Source organism: Carassius auratus, chromosome 28 (genome assembly GCF_003368295.1).
Source record: "Carassius auratus strain Wakin chromosome 28, ASM336829v1, whole genome shotgun sequence".
Taxonomy (NCBI): Eukaryota; Metazoa; Chordata; class Actinopteri; order Cypriniformes; family Cyprinidae; genus Carassius; species Carassius auratus.
In genome coordinates this window covers 17,021,534-17,041,239 of record NC_039270.1, presented here as the reverse complement: position 1 = coordinate 17,041,239, position 19,706 = coordinate 17,021,534, and the positions used below count along the sequence as shown (strand labels likewise).

The 19,706-nt window shown below is 37.4% G+C and overlaps 1 protein-coding gene across 1 annotated transcript in view; it reads left to right on the top strand.

Annotated features, from left to right (window-relative positions):
• The window catches only part of LOC113047025 (liprin-alpha-3-like), a 41,731-nt gene that overhangs the window by 10,867 nt on the left and 11,158 nt on the right, over positions 1-19,706 (top strand). Inside the window, exons 3-23 of the mRNA XM_026208259.1 lie at positions 530-631; positions 1,974-2,138; positions 3,865-3,939; positions 4,036-4,095; positions 4,171-4,299; positions 8,109-8,201; positions 9,027-9,079; positions 9,200-9,293; positions 10,794-10,928; positions 11,047-11,130; positions 12,058-12,189; positions 13,619-13,681; positions 13,801-13,880; positions 14,389-14,554; positions 14,648-14,841; positions 16,069-16,309; positions 16,388-16,521; positions 16,636-16,787; positions 17,915-18,008; positions 18,100-18,181; positions 18,392-18,592. Of these exons, the coding sequence (XP_026064044.1) occupies positions 530-631; positions 1,974-2,138; positions 3,865-3,939; positions 4,036-4,095; positions 4,171-4,299; positions 8,109-8,201; positions 9,027-9,079; positions 9,200-9,293; positions 10,794-10,928; positions 11,047-11,130; positions 12,058-12,189; positions 13,619-13,681; positions 13,801-13,880; positions 14,389-14,554; positions 14,648-14,841; positions 16,069-16,309; positions 16,388-16,521; positions 16,636-16,787; positions 17,915-18,008; positions 18,100-18,181; positions 18,392-18,592 (2,529 nt within the window). The remainder of the gene's footprint in view (positions 1-529; positions 632-1,973; positions 2,139-3,864; positions 3,940-4,035; positions 4,096-4,170; positions 4,300-8,108; positions 8,202-9,026; positions 9,080-9,199; positions 9,294-10,793; positions 10,929-11,046; positions 11,131-12,057; positions 12,190-13,618; positions 13,682-13,800; positions 13,881-14,388; positions 14,555-14,647; positions 14,842-16,068; positions 16,310-16,387; positions 16,522-16,635; positions 16,788-17,914; positions 18,009-18,099; positions 18,182-18,391; positions 18,593-19,706) is intronic.

Here is a 19,706-nt window from a genome sequence, read left to right as displayed (position 1 = left end):
ACAAAATTTGTGATAGTCTTAGTCAACAATATCAGCCCTGGTAAACATATATATTTGTAGTATCTTTTGATATCATTCCTATCTTTCTTTATTTTTTAACTTTCACTTTTTTTCAATCCTATAGGCAAATCTAGTGATTATTTCATCTTCAAAACAACTAAACTTCTCGTATCAGTCTGCAATTTAAACACAACTTTACAGACAGACTGTAGTCAGCCAATCAGATTAGAGCTTGCCAGACTGAGGAAGTGTGTGTTTCAGTTGTGTGTATGCAGTGTGTCTCAGACAGTCAGTGAGTCTGTGGGTGGTTCGTAGGCAGGCTGTCTGAAGCCCAGACTGCACAATGGACACACATATGAGGTGTATGTGTTTATTTCTGTGTTATATGTGTGTGTGGTTTGAGCGATCCGTAAATATATTTCAGGCTGACCACTACAAACTCATCAGTTTATTTGTGTTGATTGTTAGGAGCCTGTAAAGATCAAAACAGAGCTGATTTTCTGTTGTGTGTGTTTGTGTGTGTGAGCAGGAGTTTGCGGTGTTGACCAAAGAGCTGAATGTATGTCGGGAGCAGCTGCTGGAGAGAGAAGAGGAGATTGCTGAGCTCAAGGCGGAGAGGAACAATACACGGGTCAGTAACTCCATAACCATAATCTGTGCGTGTGAAACAGACATCACATCCTCTTTATATCCCCTGCCTGTGTTTGTGGTTTTGTATTTAGGGTGTTTGTATTTAATGCAATTTTTTGGCTGAGGTGCGATATCCCACTCCGCACCATATCCATTACTACATACTGTATATAGACTTTTTCACAAGGGCTTTGTCTCAGTAACTAGAGTCAGAAGTCCAGTGACATAAATGTTTTCTGAAGCTAGTTACTAACCCTTAAATGCATCAAATAAAAATTTTCATTTCTTTGTTTCATTCCAGCTTACATTGATTTATATTACTATTGTGTCCAATGAACACATTGGACATTTTTCTTTGGAATAATGGTGAAAATATTCAGTTTTTGTAGTTTGAGACTTTTTTTTTTTAAATAATAATAATAATACTCTCCTAAGCAGTGTTGGGGAAAGTTACTTTTAAAATATAATACTTTACAATATTGCATTACTTCCTAAAAAAGTAACTAATTACATTACTTAGCTACTTTTCTATGGAAAGTAATGCGTTATGTTTTTTTTTTTTTTTTTTTTGTTTTTTTTTTAGTTTTTAAATCTGGGAAGTTTGTTGCTTTTTTGTTTTTAATTAAAAAAAAGTCTTATTTTACAAATGCAAAAGCCCTTTCACAACAAAAATGAATTAAATACACCTCAGGCTGAAGGAAATATAAATGAATGTCTGTACAGTAGAGGAAGCAGCTCAAACAAATTGCACGAAGAATATGACGCTGGAGAAGAAAGTTCAACACTATCCAGCAATAACAAAAATGAAACACAAATGTGCCAGTTTTGCTTAGTATATGGTTGAATTGGATCATCAAAGGTCAGTAGCAAAGAATAGAATGGGATTACATACATAAATTATATTTGTCTTATTTAACATATTTAATTATTGCAGGTTTGTAAAATATTTATTCTGAGTTTGCATTTGACTGTTTTTATTCATTTTGAGAAACAATGTCTTTTTTTGCAGGTGAGATGAGTAAATAGATGTCAATGTTTAGTCTAGAGCTACAGTAACATCATGTTCACACAGCACACACAACGCCTCTGCGATTCTCTCAACATGGCAACATGAGAGCTGTCAGTCAAGACATGGGAAGCAAAGTAACTGGTGTTACTTATTTGAAAATGAATTAAAAAGTAATGTGTTACTTTACTAGTTACTTAAAAAAGTAATTTGATTATGTAACTCGCATTACCCTGAACACTTCTCCTAAGGATAATCTCTGGGAGTCGGTCCTTCTCTGGGAAATATCTCCCTGTTTACATTCTTACTTTCTCTGTTTCTTTCCTGTGCCGTCTAGCTGCTGCTGGAGCACCTGGAGTGTCTGGTGTCTCGTCACGAGCGCTCTCTGAGGATGACTGTGGTGAAGAGGCAGGCTCAGTCTCCTGCTGGAGTCTCCAGCGAGGTGGAGGTGCTCAAGGCCCTCAAGTCCCTATTCGAACACCATAAAGCCCTGGACGAAAAGGTCAGCAGCCCCAGCAACTACTCTCTCCTGTCCTACACTGTCAGCATGATGATGAATCCAAATATGTGAAGTTTTCCGAGCACAGCTGTTATTTGATTTCTGTTTTCATTGTGTTGTGCTGCTTAGTCCTACTCATAATAAAAAAAAAACAGTGGCCTAAAGCTCCAAAAATGACAAAAAGCACCATCAAAATATGACATAAGTAGCCCATATGACTCATGTGCTGTATTTAAAGTCTTCAAAAGCAATACAGTTGATTGTGTGAAGGGAAATAACAAAATCTAAGCCATTATTTCTCTGGTGCAAAAGTAGTTTCATTTGGTCCATTAAAAACCAAGAAAAAACATAACCTATTCATTCTGTGTTAAGGCACAGCTATCAATGATGCAGGAAACCTTCTCATATTTTTTTTAAAGTGCCCCTATTATGGGTAATGCAAGGTTCACAGTTTGGTTTTGGGAGTCCCCAACAACAGGTTGACATGCATGCAAGGTCAACAAACACTTTAATTGTCTTATAATATGCATTTATTATTACCTTAATTGCTCAATGACTCCCAAATAATTCGCTCAACGATTAATTTTTCCAAGCTCCTAATCTGTGGTGATTGGTCTCATTTTAATTTCATCATGCTTGTAACGCCTGATAAAGCAGTGTTTGTGAGCACAGTGCTGCTTTGTGTATAGCGTTATTGTGGAAACCGCAAATTTTTATCGCTCCAAAAGCGGCACCATAGTGGAAAAGAATAAACTGCATTTTCATCCAGACCAATGCGAAAAGACCAAAAAGTGAGCAGGCAATATGCTAATGTATCATGTTGACGTTAAAGGGATCATATGATGCTGTTTCAATTTCTCCTTTCTCTTTGGAGTGTTGCAAGCTCTTGGTGCATAAAGAAGATCTGTAAAGTAGCAAAACCAAAGAGATATTCTTTATAAAATTAAGACTCTGCCACGCCCCATTAAAACAGCTCATTCAAACACGCCCCCACATGTCTATGTCACTATGTGGAAATATTTGCGTAATGCCACCCAAATATTCACGCAATGAAAGAAACCATGGTTACAGTAACCACAGTTAGTGTTGAAGCAGCCATGTCAGGGAGATGCTGTGTGAATCTAGACAAAAGCAAAACCACTTTATTTGACCTTAAAGTAGATTTCCGACGAGTGCTTGCCGTGATTGGCCAATCACAATGCACTGGGTCAGTTGGCCAATCCGAGCAGAGTATGCTTATTGGAAGGAGGGACTTTGTAGAAAACTACATGTTTGAGAGAGGCGGGGCATAGAAGACCTACAATAATGTACAGAATTTGAAAAATGATATGTTTTTTGAAAAAATAAATCATGTCAACATATTCTGTTACACCAAATACACAAAATAATGATCTTTTAAAAGAGCATCATATGACCCCTTTAACATGAAACGGCTTTGGATTCGTTTTAAAAACGACTTGTTTTAATGATTTAGAGTGGACTCTTTCATTTAAGAGACAATAACTTTATACACGGTGCACTTTCAGATTTACAATTTTGAAGGATGTTTTCATTCACTTAGAGCTGTGTTTCCCACTGCATGAAAGGCAATTTTCAAAAATCCATAATAGGGACACTTTAACGCTGATATCAGTGTTTAAACAGTCAGACATCTACAGAAATGACTTGGTAATTTTTTTGGACAGGTTCTCCCTGTTGATTCATTGTCTATTGTTCTTCTCTTCCTCAGGTGCGTGAGAGATTGCGTGTGGCTTTAGAGAGAGTTTCTGTTCTAGAAGAAGAGCTGGAAGCGTCCACAAATGAGGTGAAAATCATACTTTTGCGATGTATTTTGTACCTCCTTTACTCTCTGTACGTGGCACACTGGCCTTGCATGCTTAGATTTGTTCGCTATACTTAGGTTCTGTCTTTACGGGATCAGATTAAAAGGAGAGAGCGGGGTTTGGACAATGGAAAGGAGGTGAGTCAGAACTAATTGGATATTGTTTTGAATCTTTTGAATCTTTTTTCTCATGTTCCTCTGTTTTTCACACAGCGTCTCCCGAATGGCCCCTCCTCCATCTTGGATGATGGCGAGATTGACAGACAGAGAGAGGGAGAGATCGAGAGACAGAGAGGAGAGCTTTCACAGTTAAAAGAAAGACTGGCACTCATGTGCAGACAGGTTAGTGTTGCACTGCTGCCTGTAGAGCAGGCATTTTAAGGAATCGTTGGCACACTCTCAACAAGGCAAGTTGATTAAAAAGAAAGCTGCATTCTAGCCAAAGAGAGAATGCAGACCAATAATACAGGGGTGTCCAACCTTCCCCAACATATTGGTCTGGAAGTTTCTAGGAATACTGAAAACCCTTGATTTTCCGATTCAGCTGTGCTTAATTTGGGTTGGAGCTAAACTCTGCAGGAACGTGCCTATTATTTTATTTTAATTATTAAATTATTTAAAGGGTTACTTCACCCAGATAGCAAAATTATGTAATTAATAACTTACCCTCATGTTGTTTCCGTAAGACCTCCGTTCATCTTCGGGACACAGTTTAAGATATTTTAGATTTAATCCGAGAGCTCTCAGTCCCTCCATTGAAGCTGTGTGTACGGTCTACTGTCCATGTCCAGAAAGGTAAGAAAAACATCATCAAAGTAGTCCATGTGACATCATAGGGTCCGTTGGAATTTTTTGAAGCATCGAAAATACATTTTGGTCCAAAAATAGCAAAAACGACGACTTTATTCAGCATTGTCTTCTCTTCCGTGTCTGTGTGAGAGAGAGTTCAAATCAAAGCAGTCTGGATATCCGGTTCACGAACTAATCATTCAGTTCACCAAATCGAACTGAATCATTTTAAACGGTTCGCATCTCTAATACGCATTAATCCACAAATGACTTAAGCTGTTCACTTTTTTTTATGTGGCTGACACTCCCTCTGAGTTCAAACAAACCAATATCCCGGAGTAATTCATTTACTCAAACAGTACACTGACTGAACTGCTGTGAAGAGAGAACTGAAGATGAACACCGAGCCGAGCCAGATAACGAACAAAAGATTGACTCATTCACGAGTCAAGAACCGTTTCTGTCAGACGCGTCCGATTCGTGAACCGAGGAGCTGATGATACTGCGCATGTGTGATTCAGCGTGAAGCAGACCGACACAAAGAGCGTCTGAACCGAATTGATTCTTTTGGTGATTGATTCTGAACTGATTCTGTGCTAGTGTTATGAGCGCGGGTACACCGAAGGCTTGAATCAAGGGCAATCATCGCAAATGACGCCATTACGTCGAGCGCAAAAGAAATGGTGAACCGTTTTCTTCAAACGGTTTATTGAATCGAACTGTCCGAAAGAACTACAGGTGATCCGAACACCGATGCAACCAGTTCTTGACTCGTGAACGAGTCAGTCTATTGTTCGTTATCTGGCTCGGCTCGGTGTTCATCTTCAGTTCTCTCTTCACAGGAGTTCAGTCATTGTACTGTTGGAGTGTATGCATTACTCCGGGATATTGTTTTTTTTTTTAACTCAGAGGGAGTTTCAGCCATATTAAAAAAGTTAACATAAGTCATTTGTGGATTAATGCGTATTAGAGATGCGAACCATTTAAAACGATTCAGTTCGATTTGGTGAACTGAATGATTCTTTCGCGAACCGGATATCCAGACTGATTTGATTTGAACTCTCTCTCACAACAGACACGGAAGAGAAGACAATGCTGATTTTTGATAGAAGTCATGCTCACCATGACTGCATTTTAAAAGAATTACACACTCAAACAAAAACAAAATAAAATAATAAAAAAAATGTATAAATACTGTATAATGTAATAACATTAATATTCTGAAATGTTAAAATAATAGTTATTTGAAATGTTTTCTACTTTAATATATTTTAAAAGTAATTTCTGTGATGCAAAGCTGAATTTTCAGCGTTATTACTCTGGTCTTCAGTGTCATGTTGTCTTTCAGAAATAATTCAGTATGTTTACATGGACAACAATAGTCTGATATTAACAAGATTAGGACAGTACTCTGACTTAGAATCTACCATGTAAATAGATATTTCTGATTTCCTTAATCCAGCTAAAGTCATACTTGAAGTAAACACAAATTGAATTGAGGTGTAGAGTATTCCTATTTTAGTCACATTGTCAAAGTACAGTATAGACAAGTACACACCTATTGTAATATACTGCCTACTGCCACATTTTGCGACAGGATACACACAGCAGTGGTCAACCGTTCAAAAGAGTTTTACCCATGGCTCTTACAAATGCGCTCCAAGACATGCAAGTTGTTGTTTTTTTCATTCTGCATCATCAAATTCCATTAACACAGTTCTATCCCACCATTCCTTACTTTGTACTCTCATCCAGTACCTCAGAGTTTGTCGCGGGGGCATTAATGATATGTTGTCGAATGAAAGGGCAGAGGAGGCCTGTTCCTGGAGAATTTGTATCTGGCATTGCCTGTTTGCATGTATTGCATGAAAAATAATTAACTGCACTTGAAGTTAAAAATAAAACACCTAAAACTGTATATGGTACTATAACCAAACTACGTCGGATGGCATCATTTTGGGGAGTAAAATGTGTGCCATTAATCAAACTATGTACTATAATATATAAAACAGGAACATGAAAGGAATATTCTAAAAGCAACTCGTGTAAACACCTTAATCATAATATGGTCTTATTCAGAATAGGGTCATTACCGTATTTTTCGGACTATAAGTCGCACCTGAGTATAAGTCGCATCAGTCCAAAAATACGTCATGATGAAGAAAAAAACATATATAAGTCGCATCGGACTATAAGTCGCATTTATTTAGAACCAAGAACCAAGAGAAAACATTACAATCTACAGGCGCGAGAGGGCGCTCTATGTCTTCAGTGTAGGCTACAGGAGCACCGAGCAGCATAGAGCGCCCTCTCGTGGCTGGAGACGGTAATATTTTCTATTGGTTCGTTTCTCTTGGTTCATTTCTCTCAGTTCATGTCAAATTAATTTTGATAAATAAGTCGCACCTGACTATAAGTCGCAGGACCAGGCAAACTATGAAAAAAAGTGTGACTTATAGTCTGGAAAATACGGTAATTAGATTACTGATGTCCATGTGAACTTACTCATTATAATATGCACAAATGGTGCTCAAGAAACTATCGCTATCAGTGTTGATAGCAGTTGCTTCTTAATATTTTCGTGGTAACACTTTATTTTAAGGCCCAGTTCTCACTATTAACTACTGCTTATTAGCATGCATATTACTAGCATACTAGCCTTTTATTAGTTCTTATGAAATACTGTAAGTTATTAAGTACTAAAATCCCTTATTCTGCATGACTATTTTAGATACCTTAATCGTACTCTATACCTGAACTTAAAAACTACCTTACCTAACTATTAATAAGCAGCAAATTAGCAGCTTGTTTAAAGGGTTAGTTAAGCCAAAAATGAAAATTCTGTCATTAATTACTCATCCTCATGTCGTTGCAAAGCTGCAAGACACACACACACAAGGTATTGACAGTGTCCAAATCAGTGACATATGAGGTTTCATGATGGTTAGAATACTGTCTTAGAAACAAGTTGGGTTTTGAAACAGAGCTTATACGTGTTTGTGTATGATACGTATATAATGTTCACAAACACAGGAATGAAATACGGGACAGACGGGGTGGGAGAAGACCTACAGTATGAAACACTCAAAGCACTCACACTTTCTGGATGAGAAGGTTCCAGTTAGTCTGGCATTCCTATGGTTGCCATAGAGATACAGAATGAGAGGAGATGCTGAGCGAAAGACTGTCTCAGATTCTGCCCTCTGGTGGATGGACGCAGCATTCCCAAATGTAAAAAAAAAAAAGAAAGGACAGAGGGAGAAAATGCTACTGGAATGCATCCAAGTTACATTGGCTGGTTTTTGTGTTTGCATGCGTTCGTGCGCACATGCTAACGTCTGAGTCTTGTCTCCCATGCGCAGGTTGGAGAGATCGAGGAGCAGCTGACTACCGCCAGGAGGGAATTAGCTAAATCTGAGGAAGCCAATCAGAAGCTTCAGAGGGACGTGAAAGAGGTGGGTCAGAGGTTAAGTTCTCATTGAGAGTGCTCCAAAACAAAATCAAGAGCCCTATATCACGCAACCATGGTTTTGCTGTCATCCCGCCTCCCTTCCCATTTAGACGGGTTTCCTGCCACGATGCAGTGATTAATTGCCGGTAAAGTGCTCCAGTTGTTGATGGGTGTGCCTGTCAGCCAGAGCGAGATCAGTCATACTGCCGACAAAATAATCAGCTGTCTATCTGACATTCCTCACGGAAGAAGTCTAGTTTTCTGTATAACAGTACAGAAGCACGCTGTATTCTCCTGCGGTAACACAAAGACTTGCCAATTTGGCAGCGGCGCCCGTTTCATGTCACAGACTCGCTTATGGAATTTTCCGGAATTGCCGGCAGCTTCCGTGCTGGCTTGGCGTCCTATTTACGTTGGATGCCTTGAGCAGATTTTTGCTTATGATCTGCTTCCACTGTCATAAAGTAAAATCTTGATAATGGCGAGTGAAGGGTGTTTTCCTCATTTCCCAAGACACTCTGCCTTTCGTTCTTTGCGCTACACTCGTCTTTCATTGCCTTTTTTCTTCCTCCCTCATAGCAATTATGTAATATTAAATACAGCTCTTTTGGTTTCGCAGTAACTGTTTATAGTCAGCTCCATTTGAAGTAAACAGTTACGGTGCTGTCTAGACAGACGCCCGACTGTAATAATGTTACCGAATGGTCTGATTGTGATCGTTTAGTGCGCGTTTGTGCCTCTGCGATCAGTTAGCCATATGTTGTTGTCTTTGATTCTTTTTGACGCTTTCTGTCTTTTATCTCAAATTTCTCCACCCCCTCAACCTCAGGCGCTGTGTCAAAGAGAGGACATGGAGGAAAGAATCACCACCTTGGAGCGCAGGTAAACTAGACCAGATCTCACAGCTGTTTTGTCGCACTTCTGAATGACACACAGATAGAGTCTCAGTTTTGGTTTGTCAAGCGCCCTGCAGATCCTCACCGTGTGTGTTTCTGTCTGTAGGTACCTCAGCGCCCAGAGGGAGGCAACCTCTCTCCATGACATCAAAGACAAGCTGGAGAACGAGCTTGCCAGCAAAGAGTCTTTATACAGACAGGTACAAAAGAAGAATCATGTACAGACACACATGAAAGGTGTAACTATTGAAGGATCATTTAACAGCGTGTTCATCAGCAGGAGTCTCTGGGGGTTATTCTCAGGGTATGGCGCCATTTGTGCCTGAAGATTTAGTGTTTCATCTAAAAACATTTCAAGACTTTTCTTTCTTTTCAATGAATTTTCAAGAAATCCTTCACATTTTAACATCTCAAGGTATATTGAGCTATAACCACCATAGAGAGCCAATGTTGGCCCCTCCAGTATTCAGATTAATGGTCAACAAATAGCCTTGTTGCTAACCACAACATCAAACTATGATTTTTTTTCATAAATCTATTAAATATATTTAGATTAACTCTGAATTCAATGATTTTAATTTAAAGGTTTACATTAAATATAATTTGAAATAACATTCAAATGTTGTGGGTTGGTAAGATTTTTAAATGGTTATTAAATAAAAGCTCTTTTGCTCACCAATGCTAAATTTATTTGACCAAAGGTCTGTATAAAAATATGTATGACCAAATTATTATTACAATTTAAAATAACTTTTTTTAGTTTTCTATTTGAATATATTTATGGGGCCAAGGTTTTTATTTTATTATTTAAATTAATGTTAAAGACAGTTGTACTGCTTAATATTTTTGTGAAAACCATGCTACATTTTTTTCAGGATTTGTTGATAAATAGGAAGAACAAACCTTATTTTCAACTAATGAAAAAGTATTTACTGTCCCCTTCAATTTAATTTATCCTTACTAAATAAAAAAGTATTAATTTCTTTCATAAAAACTTGTGAAGGCTTTTAAAATGTAATGGTTATAAATGGGCACATGCAAACTGATTAATATTCTGATATCAAAAAACGTATTTTATTTTATTATCACAGACGAATGTTTCCTGAAATTAATTTTCTACCTTTTTTCTTTCTTTTTTTTATCTGATTAAAGCTGATTTGTATATTTGCACAAAGCCTTTTCCCGTCAGATCTTTAAGCTAAACAGATCTCGCAGTAGGAGATGTATTTACAGTAAATAGAGATGCTCTGCAGATTTACACATTCTTAGCTAAAGGAACCACATGACAGTATTATTACACCTAAATTGCTATTGGCATTTAAATCTAACTGAATTTATTTTGATGTTTTAAAGGCCTGTGGGGTGAGGTCTGTAATTGTGGCTACAAGAATTTAGAATCTGTTTCCAAGCTTCGTGATGATATGTCCAGACGTGTTGGCTTTACGTCACATATGTCTTTGCTGTTCATACATAGCGTAATAATCTCTGGTTATAGATAATGTAATGACTAAACTGTTGTTTGCCAGATTTTTGTTCAAAATTTTATTTCTTTATTATTTTCTCATGGTTTGTTTCTAACAAAAAGAAGTCCCACTGTGTTCTCACCAGGTCTCCATCCAAAACAAAGCACTATTTTTCCTGAAGAGAGTGTGTTCATTATGGTGTTCTGTATTGTTTGGCCTCATTGTTGTGTCACTCAGAGTGAAGAGAAGAACAGGCAGCTTCAGGAGCGTCTAGACGATGCTAAACAGAAGCTGCAGCAAACCCTCCAGAGGGCCGAGACGCTGCCCGAGATCGAGGCTCAGCTCGCCCAGAGGGTGGCGGCACTCAACAAGGTGTGTGCTGTCAGGTTCAGAGCTGTTTGACGTGCTGTGTGTGCTATTAACTCCTTTCAAATTGAGAACAGGTCCAAACTAATGTTAATACACATTTTGTCCTTGCTCTGTTGTTTAGGCGGAGGAGCGTCATGGTAACTTTGAGGAGAGACTGAGACAGTTGGAGGCACAACTTGAAGAGAAGAATCAGGAGCTACAGAGGGTGACTCATCCTCTCTTTTTTCAGTTTGTTCAGCATGTGACTCTCAAATGTAGTGAAGTAGTTTCACTTTGAATATGCTTTTAGTGTAAAGATCCTTCCACACTGAGTCCGAAATTTGCATTTGTCACCCTAAAAATTAATTAAGCACAAATACCTCTGCTTGCTACAGATACGAACCCCCCCCCCCCCCCACCCAGACATTTTAACCCGATTCAAAAAAATTTTATGACCAATGAAACATGACTGACTGACAACGATAGGTTGTATTTGTTTTTTAATGCGCAAAAATTTGAGATGAGAATTTCGGACTCGGTGTGCAAGGACTTTTAGCACATTAAAAATAGGATTATTCGAAAATTTAAATGCAAATGCTGAGACATTAATTTTGATATAAGAGTAAATATATGTTTTTGTTTGATAAAAAAAAATTACATTAAGAATTTCTAAAGGAGATAACATCTGGAACCAGTAAAAAGTTAATATGTAGAATTTTTTCTTTTCAATCTTTTCAAAAAATGTTTCAAAATCTATGTTGATTTTAAAATGTTTAATTATATTTTAAATATTGTAAATTAGTATATTTCAAATACAGGTAAAAATAACAATAAAAACTAATCTGGTGCTTCTTAAACCAATTTAGTTTTTTTAAACATTCACATAAAAATACACATATATATATATATATATATATATATATATATATATATATATATATATATATATATATATATATATATATATATATATATATATATATATATATATATATAAATAGTGTTATAGAAGTGTTATTCTTGGATATGCCTGAAATCACACAGCATAATCTCTCATCAACGCCACAAATCTTTTTTTCACTGTTAGTCAAGTATATACTCCATCTTTCTCTGTCCATGACTGTTCCCTCTCTTTTTCACTCCCTCCCCCCAGGCCAGGCAGAGGGAGCGGATGAATGACGAACACAACAAGCGTCTCTCTGACACGGTGGACAAGCTTCTGTCAGAGTCCAACGAGAGACTGCAGCTGCACCTGAAGGAGAGAATGGCTGCCCTGGAGGAGAAGGTGTGGTCCCCCACTATTTCAGATTTGATTTCCCTGACAACGTTGCATGCACATCCAGAAAACAGAAAAATAGCCTTGACCTGTCACCACGTCTTTGATGTTTACCTCAAAACTCCAGATGTTGCCTCAATTATGTTCGCGTCTAATAGGAGTTCCAGGCTTCCCCTTATGTGTCCCCCCTCATTATTTCAGCACAAAAGCAGGTGTTTCACGCTCACTGCGTTTCTCATCAGAGAATCCGCGAATAAATGGCTGAAACATAATTTGCGCTTAATGTCAGAAACAGAAGACGTGTTCCTGAAAACAGAAGACATTAGACTGGAGCGGTCGAGGAATGTGCCGAACCACATATTTTCTAAATCTACTAGTTGTAGGATGCATGAACAACCACTGTAGTTAACTAATCAGTTTCGAGGAAGTATAATTAGGCTGTTTCTGGTTCCTCTGAGTGCAGCTGAATGTGTTTGTAAGAGGCCATTCACAAAAGGCGTGTTCAAAAACCGAATGAGCAAGTCTCAAGACGCGTTTTTAACCATTAGGAAAGCTATTTTTAACTCAACATACTGTTTTAAAAACATATGATACTCAGGGATCTAAAGGTCATGTGAATATGAGGAAATCTCAAAAGCATGGTTTCTAGGTCTAGAACGTCATAGAAAAATTATAAAATATTGCCTATTTTTTTTTCTACTTATATTTTTAAGTAATTATTTTTATTTTTTATTTTTTTTTAAGAATTAAAGAGATAGTTCACCCAAAAATGAAAATTCCGTCATTAATTACTCACCCTCGTGTGGTTCCAAACTCGTAAGATCTTCATTCATCTTCATAACACAATATTTTTGATGAAATCCGAGAGCTTTCTGACCCTCCACAGACATTGATGCAGCTGACACGTTCAAGGCCCAGAAAGGTAGTATAGACATCCTTAAAATAGTCCATGTGATATCAGTGGTTTAACTGTCATTTCTGACGTAGAACCTGGATGTGCTGCGGCTAGTTTTGGTTGCGTCGAGGTACTCTCGTGATTGTGACATGGAAGAGAAGAAATTGTTGAATAAAGTGTTTATTTTTGTTTTTTTTTTGTGCACAAAAAGCATTCACGTAGCTTTATAAAAGTACGAACCACTGTTGTTTCTCTGGTATTCCCATGCAAACTAGCTAACAGCTAAATATGGCATGCTCAGACAGTATGCTAATTTTAGCAAAAACATATCAAAAGCTAAAAGAGAATATTATTATAATCTAAACTAGCCAGTTTCACCTGACTACTTGGTTGACTGATCAGCTATTTCTCCACTGCGAGCCTTCCTACTATCATATTAACTGTCATGAGTTTGATTCCCAGGGAACACACAAGATTAATTTGGATAAAAAACCTTACAACTGAATGAATTTATATGTAAGCATCTGGTGTAATGTGTTACAGAATGCTCTCTCTGAGGAACTCGCTAACATGAAGAAGATTCAAGATGATCTCTTAGCGAACAAGGTATGTTTGTCTTTAAACTATAATGCTATTGTAAATAAATGAAAGGAAATACTGCTCTGTTGACTTGACCTGTGTCCAGATGGCTCCATTATCTGATACCAATATATGTGTCCTACCAGGATCAACTGATTGCAGAGCTGGAGAGGCTTCAACTAGAGCTGGACCAGCTGAGAGGAAGACCGGGTTCCTCTTACTCACGGTAAGATGCATAACATTCCTGCTCTCTTCTCATTTAAGTCATTTATGTTCATTTCATGAAATGTGTGACTGCTTCATTAGTTCTTTATGCTAAAGTTTCCATGATAAGACATTCACTTTCAATTTTACTTCAGTATGCAACATTCAAAGTTGGGGTTCATTAGGATTTTTTTTTTTTTTTCCAAATAAATTAATACTACTATTAACTTAACTTACTATTAACTACTAACTTAACTTCCTTTTTACCAAAGAAGAGGAGTTATTTTACATTTAATTATATATATATATATATATATATATATATATATATATATATATATATATATATATATATATATATATATATATATTAAATTATATAATGTTAAAGTAAAAATACAACAACAACAAAAAAACATCAGAATTGTAATCAGTATTTTTTATTTCTGAGTGAAACAAAAGGACATACGGGATGGGATGATTTTATCCATCAGAACCATAAACCATGGCCTCCTCTGCGTCTCTTTCAGGTCTCTGCCAGGAAGTGCTCTGGAGCTGCGGTATTCCCAGGGAGGTGGGTCACTTCCTGCTGGCTCCACCACTCACCTAGATCATTATGGAAACACAGGCACAGGAGGCGTGGTCAGACGGGCTCATCGTGGACGCTGGGGCGGGGCAAGGGAGGAAGCTAGCAAAGTGAGAACATCTTTGTATGAACCTGCAAATAAATGAATAGAAATAGTTTAATATGGAGTTAAACGAGTTTCTTCTTACCTCTCTTATGTGCAGTACGGCGACTGGGACAGCGGGGCTCTGCTGGGCACTGGGTTTGAGGGGGGCGTAGAGGACAGGTGTTCTGATGATGAAGAGGATCGCCATACGCTCTTCGAACCGGAGCTGCTCTCGCCAAGCGGCCAGACAGATGTGCAGACTCTCGCTATCATGTTGCAGGAGCAGCTGGAGGCCATCAACAAAGAGATTAAGTGAGTTTACTGCAGACGGAGGGACCTTGAGACCGCTTGAAAAAACAAACCTTTACTTAATGGGAAAGACATTTAAAATGGAGAGCGCTCAGAAAGGGAGGTTAATGGGAAAGAGCAGGACACTCGATAAGGAGAGTATATGGCAAGGAACATCGGTGCACAACAGTATTTTCAACATCAAGTAGTTGGTGGATTGCTTGAACTCTTAAGAAAACCTCGCTAGTTTTGAGTTTACATGACCCTGATTGGACGTTTTACAAACTACGTAATAAATTAATATACATTTATTAATATAATTTATGGTTTATCTGTTTAAAATGTAGTCCTGTGATGGCAAAGCTGCTATGCTGGTTAATATTTTGTGAAAAAAACATGGTTCTTCTAACTTTCAAAAGAACAAAATTTATTTGAAATAAACATATTTACTGTTACCTTCAATCATTTTAATGCTCCCTTGCGGAATAAAAGTATTCATGTCTTTCAAAAAACGACAACAAAAAATATGACTAACCTCATACATAACTAGTAGATTGAATGACATTTACCATCCTAAAATGTGGTTTATTTCTCTTTTTTTTATTCTGTCTGTCCTTAGGATTTTGTAAATATAAAAAAAGTATTTTATTTAAAAAAAAATTGTTGTTGTTTTTCATTCAAGGCCTGAAATTTGAGCCATCATTCCATATTTGTATTAATATTTAATGTTTTATGATGGAATACAGCACTTATGATTGATTCCTTGTTGGATTTAAGTAGATTTAAGGTACATTTATATTTATGCTTTATTAGTGGCATTGAAGAACTCAGGTTTGCAAGTGCATTCCCTAGAAATTTAACATTATGGAAAATAAAATTATGTTGGACAATAACTATAAAGTTTCAATAATCGTTAGAACGAAGGGAAGTCCACCGCATAATGACAAAGGGGAACAGTGTCATTGGATCACTTTCACTTTCAGCTGATGATCAATCATTTTTTTATACAGCCAACCAGAATCCATCCTTCTTTAAAGAATTTAGGCATTTAATATGGTAGATGACAAAACTGCAATGCAAGCTTAAAATAAAAAGATCAGTATCGTCCATTGTTAATGCTAATATAGTTATACAGTAGTTATCTTTATATATATAATGTTTGGTGTGAACACACCTTTAAAAAAGTCTTAAATTTAGCCTCATGATACCTACAGAAGCCGTTGTCTTACCCTCCCTTCATATTTTCTTCAGGCTGATTCAGGAAGAGAAGGAGAGCACCGAGCTTCGTGCTGAAGAAATCGAGAGCAGAGTCAGCAGCGTGGCTCTGGACGGCCCTCCAGTCCCCCCGACCTCTCTGGGGCGGGACAGCACAGGCCGTGGCTTCATCCCCTCATCCCTCACATCCTCCACCCTGGCATCCCCCTCTCCACCCAGCTCCGGGCACTCCACTCCCCGCCTGCCCCACTCCCCAGCGCGCGAGACAGACAGACAGGTGGGATTATTCACAAGCATTGCTAGCACACACTGAATAAACGTGCACACCTCTGACTCTGTCCATTCTGCCCATCAGAACAACAAAGATGACGACAGGTCCCTGGCCCTTCTGGATTCCACCCCTCCTCCCACCCCTCGTGCGCTGCGACTGGACAGGATGACCCACACTCACCCTGGTGCAATGTTGGATGACAGTCGCGAGTTCCGCAGGTGCGTTACACCACCCGGCCTGAAATCCATCTTTACACAGAGATTGCACAGTACAAAATATATTTCAGCCTTTTTTTAAGTGACCTTTCCCTGTCTCTCTCTGTGGGTTTCCAGTCTCTCAGCTGATGGCAGCAGCTCAAACAGCAGCCAGGACTCCCTCCACAAGGCCAGCAAAAAGAAAAGCATCAAGTCTTCCATCGGCCGGCTCTTTGGGAAGAAGGATAAGGTCCGAATGGGTCAGCCTGGACGTGAGTCAGCATCTCTGGGTGAGTCTTACTTACAAAAAAAACTCACCCAAAAATGAAAATTCTGTCATTAATTACTCATCCTCATTCCAAACCCGGAAGAACTTCGTTCATCTTCAGAACACAAATTAAGATATTTTTGACGGCAGATGGTGACTCTTTTGGGAGATGAATTTTAATGATGTGCTGACTAGCTTTCTGGGTCTTGAATGTGGTAGTTGTGTTGCTGTCCATGTGAGGGTCAGAAAGCTTTTGGATTTCATCAAAAATATCATAATTTGTGTTCTGAAGATGAATGAAAGTCTTACGGGTTTGGAACGACATGAGGATGAGTAATTAATGACAGAATTTTCATTTTTGGGTGAACTACCCCTTTAAAAAAAAGTGTTTGACAACAAAATAAAAAATAGCTCTGCACAAAATCAGAGGGATATGCTTTAATTATTTTGAAACATTCCTTGAAGCTCCTTAGAAATTGCTGACTTGTTCCTAATGAAACCATTCATTTGCTTGGGACATATCAAAGTGCTCATTTGCTTTTTAAATAACAAATAACCTTTATTCAACATGATTTTCTACATGCCAGTTGTTTCCTTTAGCACTAGAGAGAGACATTCTCATTCTAGAGAGCATTTGATTAGACAAATATCAGTGTAGTGCAACATGTGTAAATGCTATTTTTTGTTAATTCTCCAGTAACAGAAAAACTTTGTTTTATATGTGCACACTAGCATTTAAAAGCTTTGTAAGATGTTTTCATGTTTTTTAAGTAAGGCTCCATTTATTTGATAAAAAAAAAATATTATGTAAACAGTATTATTGTGAAATATTGTTACAATTTAAAACAGCTGTTTTCTGTTTTAATATATTAAGTTGTATGATCCTTCAGAAATCATTCTAATATGACGATTTGATGCTTAAGAAACAGATCTGGTTCCTAAAAAAGCCCAGTGAACTATATCTGCAGTATGCAATTAATTACCAAATATTATTATATAACCATGCAAAAATGGTAATCAATGCGGTATTGATAACTGCATCAGAATAAACTGCCTGCAACATCTTAATGTTTCTTTAATGGGCATTAAAGTGTTTAATATCCACTGTTCATTTAACTGCGAGTCTTAACCTTCCTGTGCCTCCTGTAGCCTCGACCCCCTCAGATGACCTGGGCTCTGGGGATGCCCTCGGACTCACTAAGATGGCCGGTCCAGTGGACAAGGACCGTCGCAGCAAGAAGAAGTAATTCTACTCTTACCAGTCTAGTTTAGTCTTTCTTCTCACTCTGTATCTTATTCTTTGCACTGAATTGACTTCTCTCCCTTTCTTTTAGGCATGAGCTGTTGGAGGAGGCCTGCCGACAGGGGCTACCCTTTGCATCTTGGGACGGCCCCACTGTTGTCTCCTGGCTGGAAGTATGACTCCATATCTTGAGTGTTGCAATGGATAGAAAGGGGCTTCGTTTTACATTGATATGTGCTATTGTGTTTAAACATATGGCATTGTTGTGTCAGACCATCTACTCACATTCTCTGTAACTTTGATGTCCTAAGAAAAGGTGCTTTCTGTTAGCACCTTTGTTTTGTTTTGTGCTTTCCTAAAGGTCACCTATCTCTCTGTTTCAGCTGTGGGTGGGCATGCCGGCGTGGTACGTGGCAGCCTGTCGTGCTAATGTGAAGAGTGGAGCCATCATGGCTAACCTGTCAGACACAGAGATCCAGAGAGAGATCGGCATCAGTAACCCTCTGCACCGCCTCAAGCTGAGGCTGGCCATTCAGGAGATGGTGTCCCTGACCAGCCCATCCGCCCCGGCCAGCACACGCTCCGTACGCTCACACACACTCACACACACACACTTACGTGTGCTAAATGCACCATAAAAGAAGAGAATTCTTTAATAATTTTACAGTAGGGTCCAAAAATCTAAAGATCGCAATTTAAATACCTTTGTTTATCATTTTATTTCATTTAGTTTTATTACACATTATATTTTAGCAAAACAATTTAAGTCAAAAGTTCAAATGAAAAATGAACATATACTACAGTTCAAGTGTTTGGGGTCAGTAAGATTTTTAAATGGTTTTGAAAGAAGTCTATGTTTGATGTAAATAAGGCTGTATTTACATCAAAAATACAGTAATATTTGGAAATATTATTTCAAATAACTGGTTTCAGTTTAGTATATTAAAAAGTTTAAAATAGTAACATTTATTTGAAACCATTTTTTATACCAGTGTAAAAGTCTTTGCTGTCTTTCCTGAATGGAAGTATTAATTTCTTAAAAAAAGGAAAATACTACTAACCTCAGACTTTTGGAAAGTAGCGTAAATGTCAAAATGTAGATATATTTTTTAGTGCTGTCAGATGGTTAATCGCGTCCAGAATAAAAGTTTCCATAATATATGTGTGTATATTTATAATGTATATATAAATGCAAATACATGCTTGTATATAAGAAAAATATGTTATGTTTATTATAAATATATTTATATATAATATAAAATATAAGAATATAAATTTATATACATGTAAATATTTTCAAAATAAACACTGTATTTATATATACATAATAAATTACACATTACACACACATATATTACATAAATAATTGTTAATAATTAATTGTTTGAGAGCACTAATTATTATTATTATTTATTTATTTTTGACGGTAGCATTTGAGCTGTATGAACTTGATTAACGAATGATCAAAAAACACATTTGATCAGTATCACAAATTTACTTGATTTACTTGTAATTAGTGGCCTAGAAAGAGTACAGCGTCATGATTTTTTTGTATTCCTTTTATATCATAAAATTACTTTGTCACACATGTCGAACATTAGAGTGTGAATCCCTGATTTTCAGTGTGATCTCAGACATTTTCACTCCACCCAAAATAATACTAATAAACAGTAATTCTGACTGTAAGTGTTGTTTTCT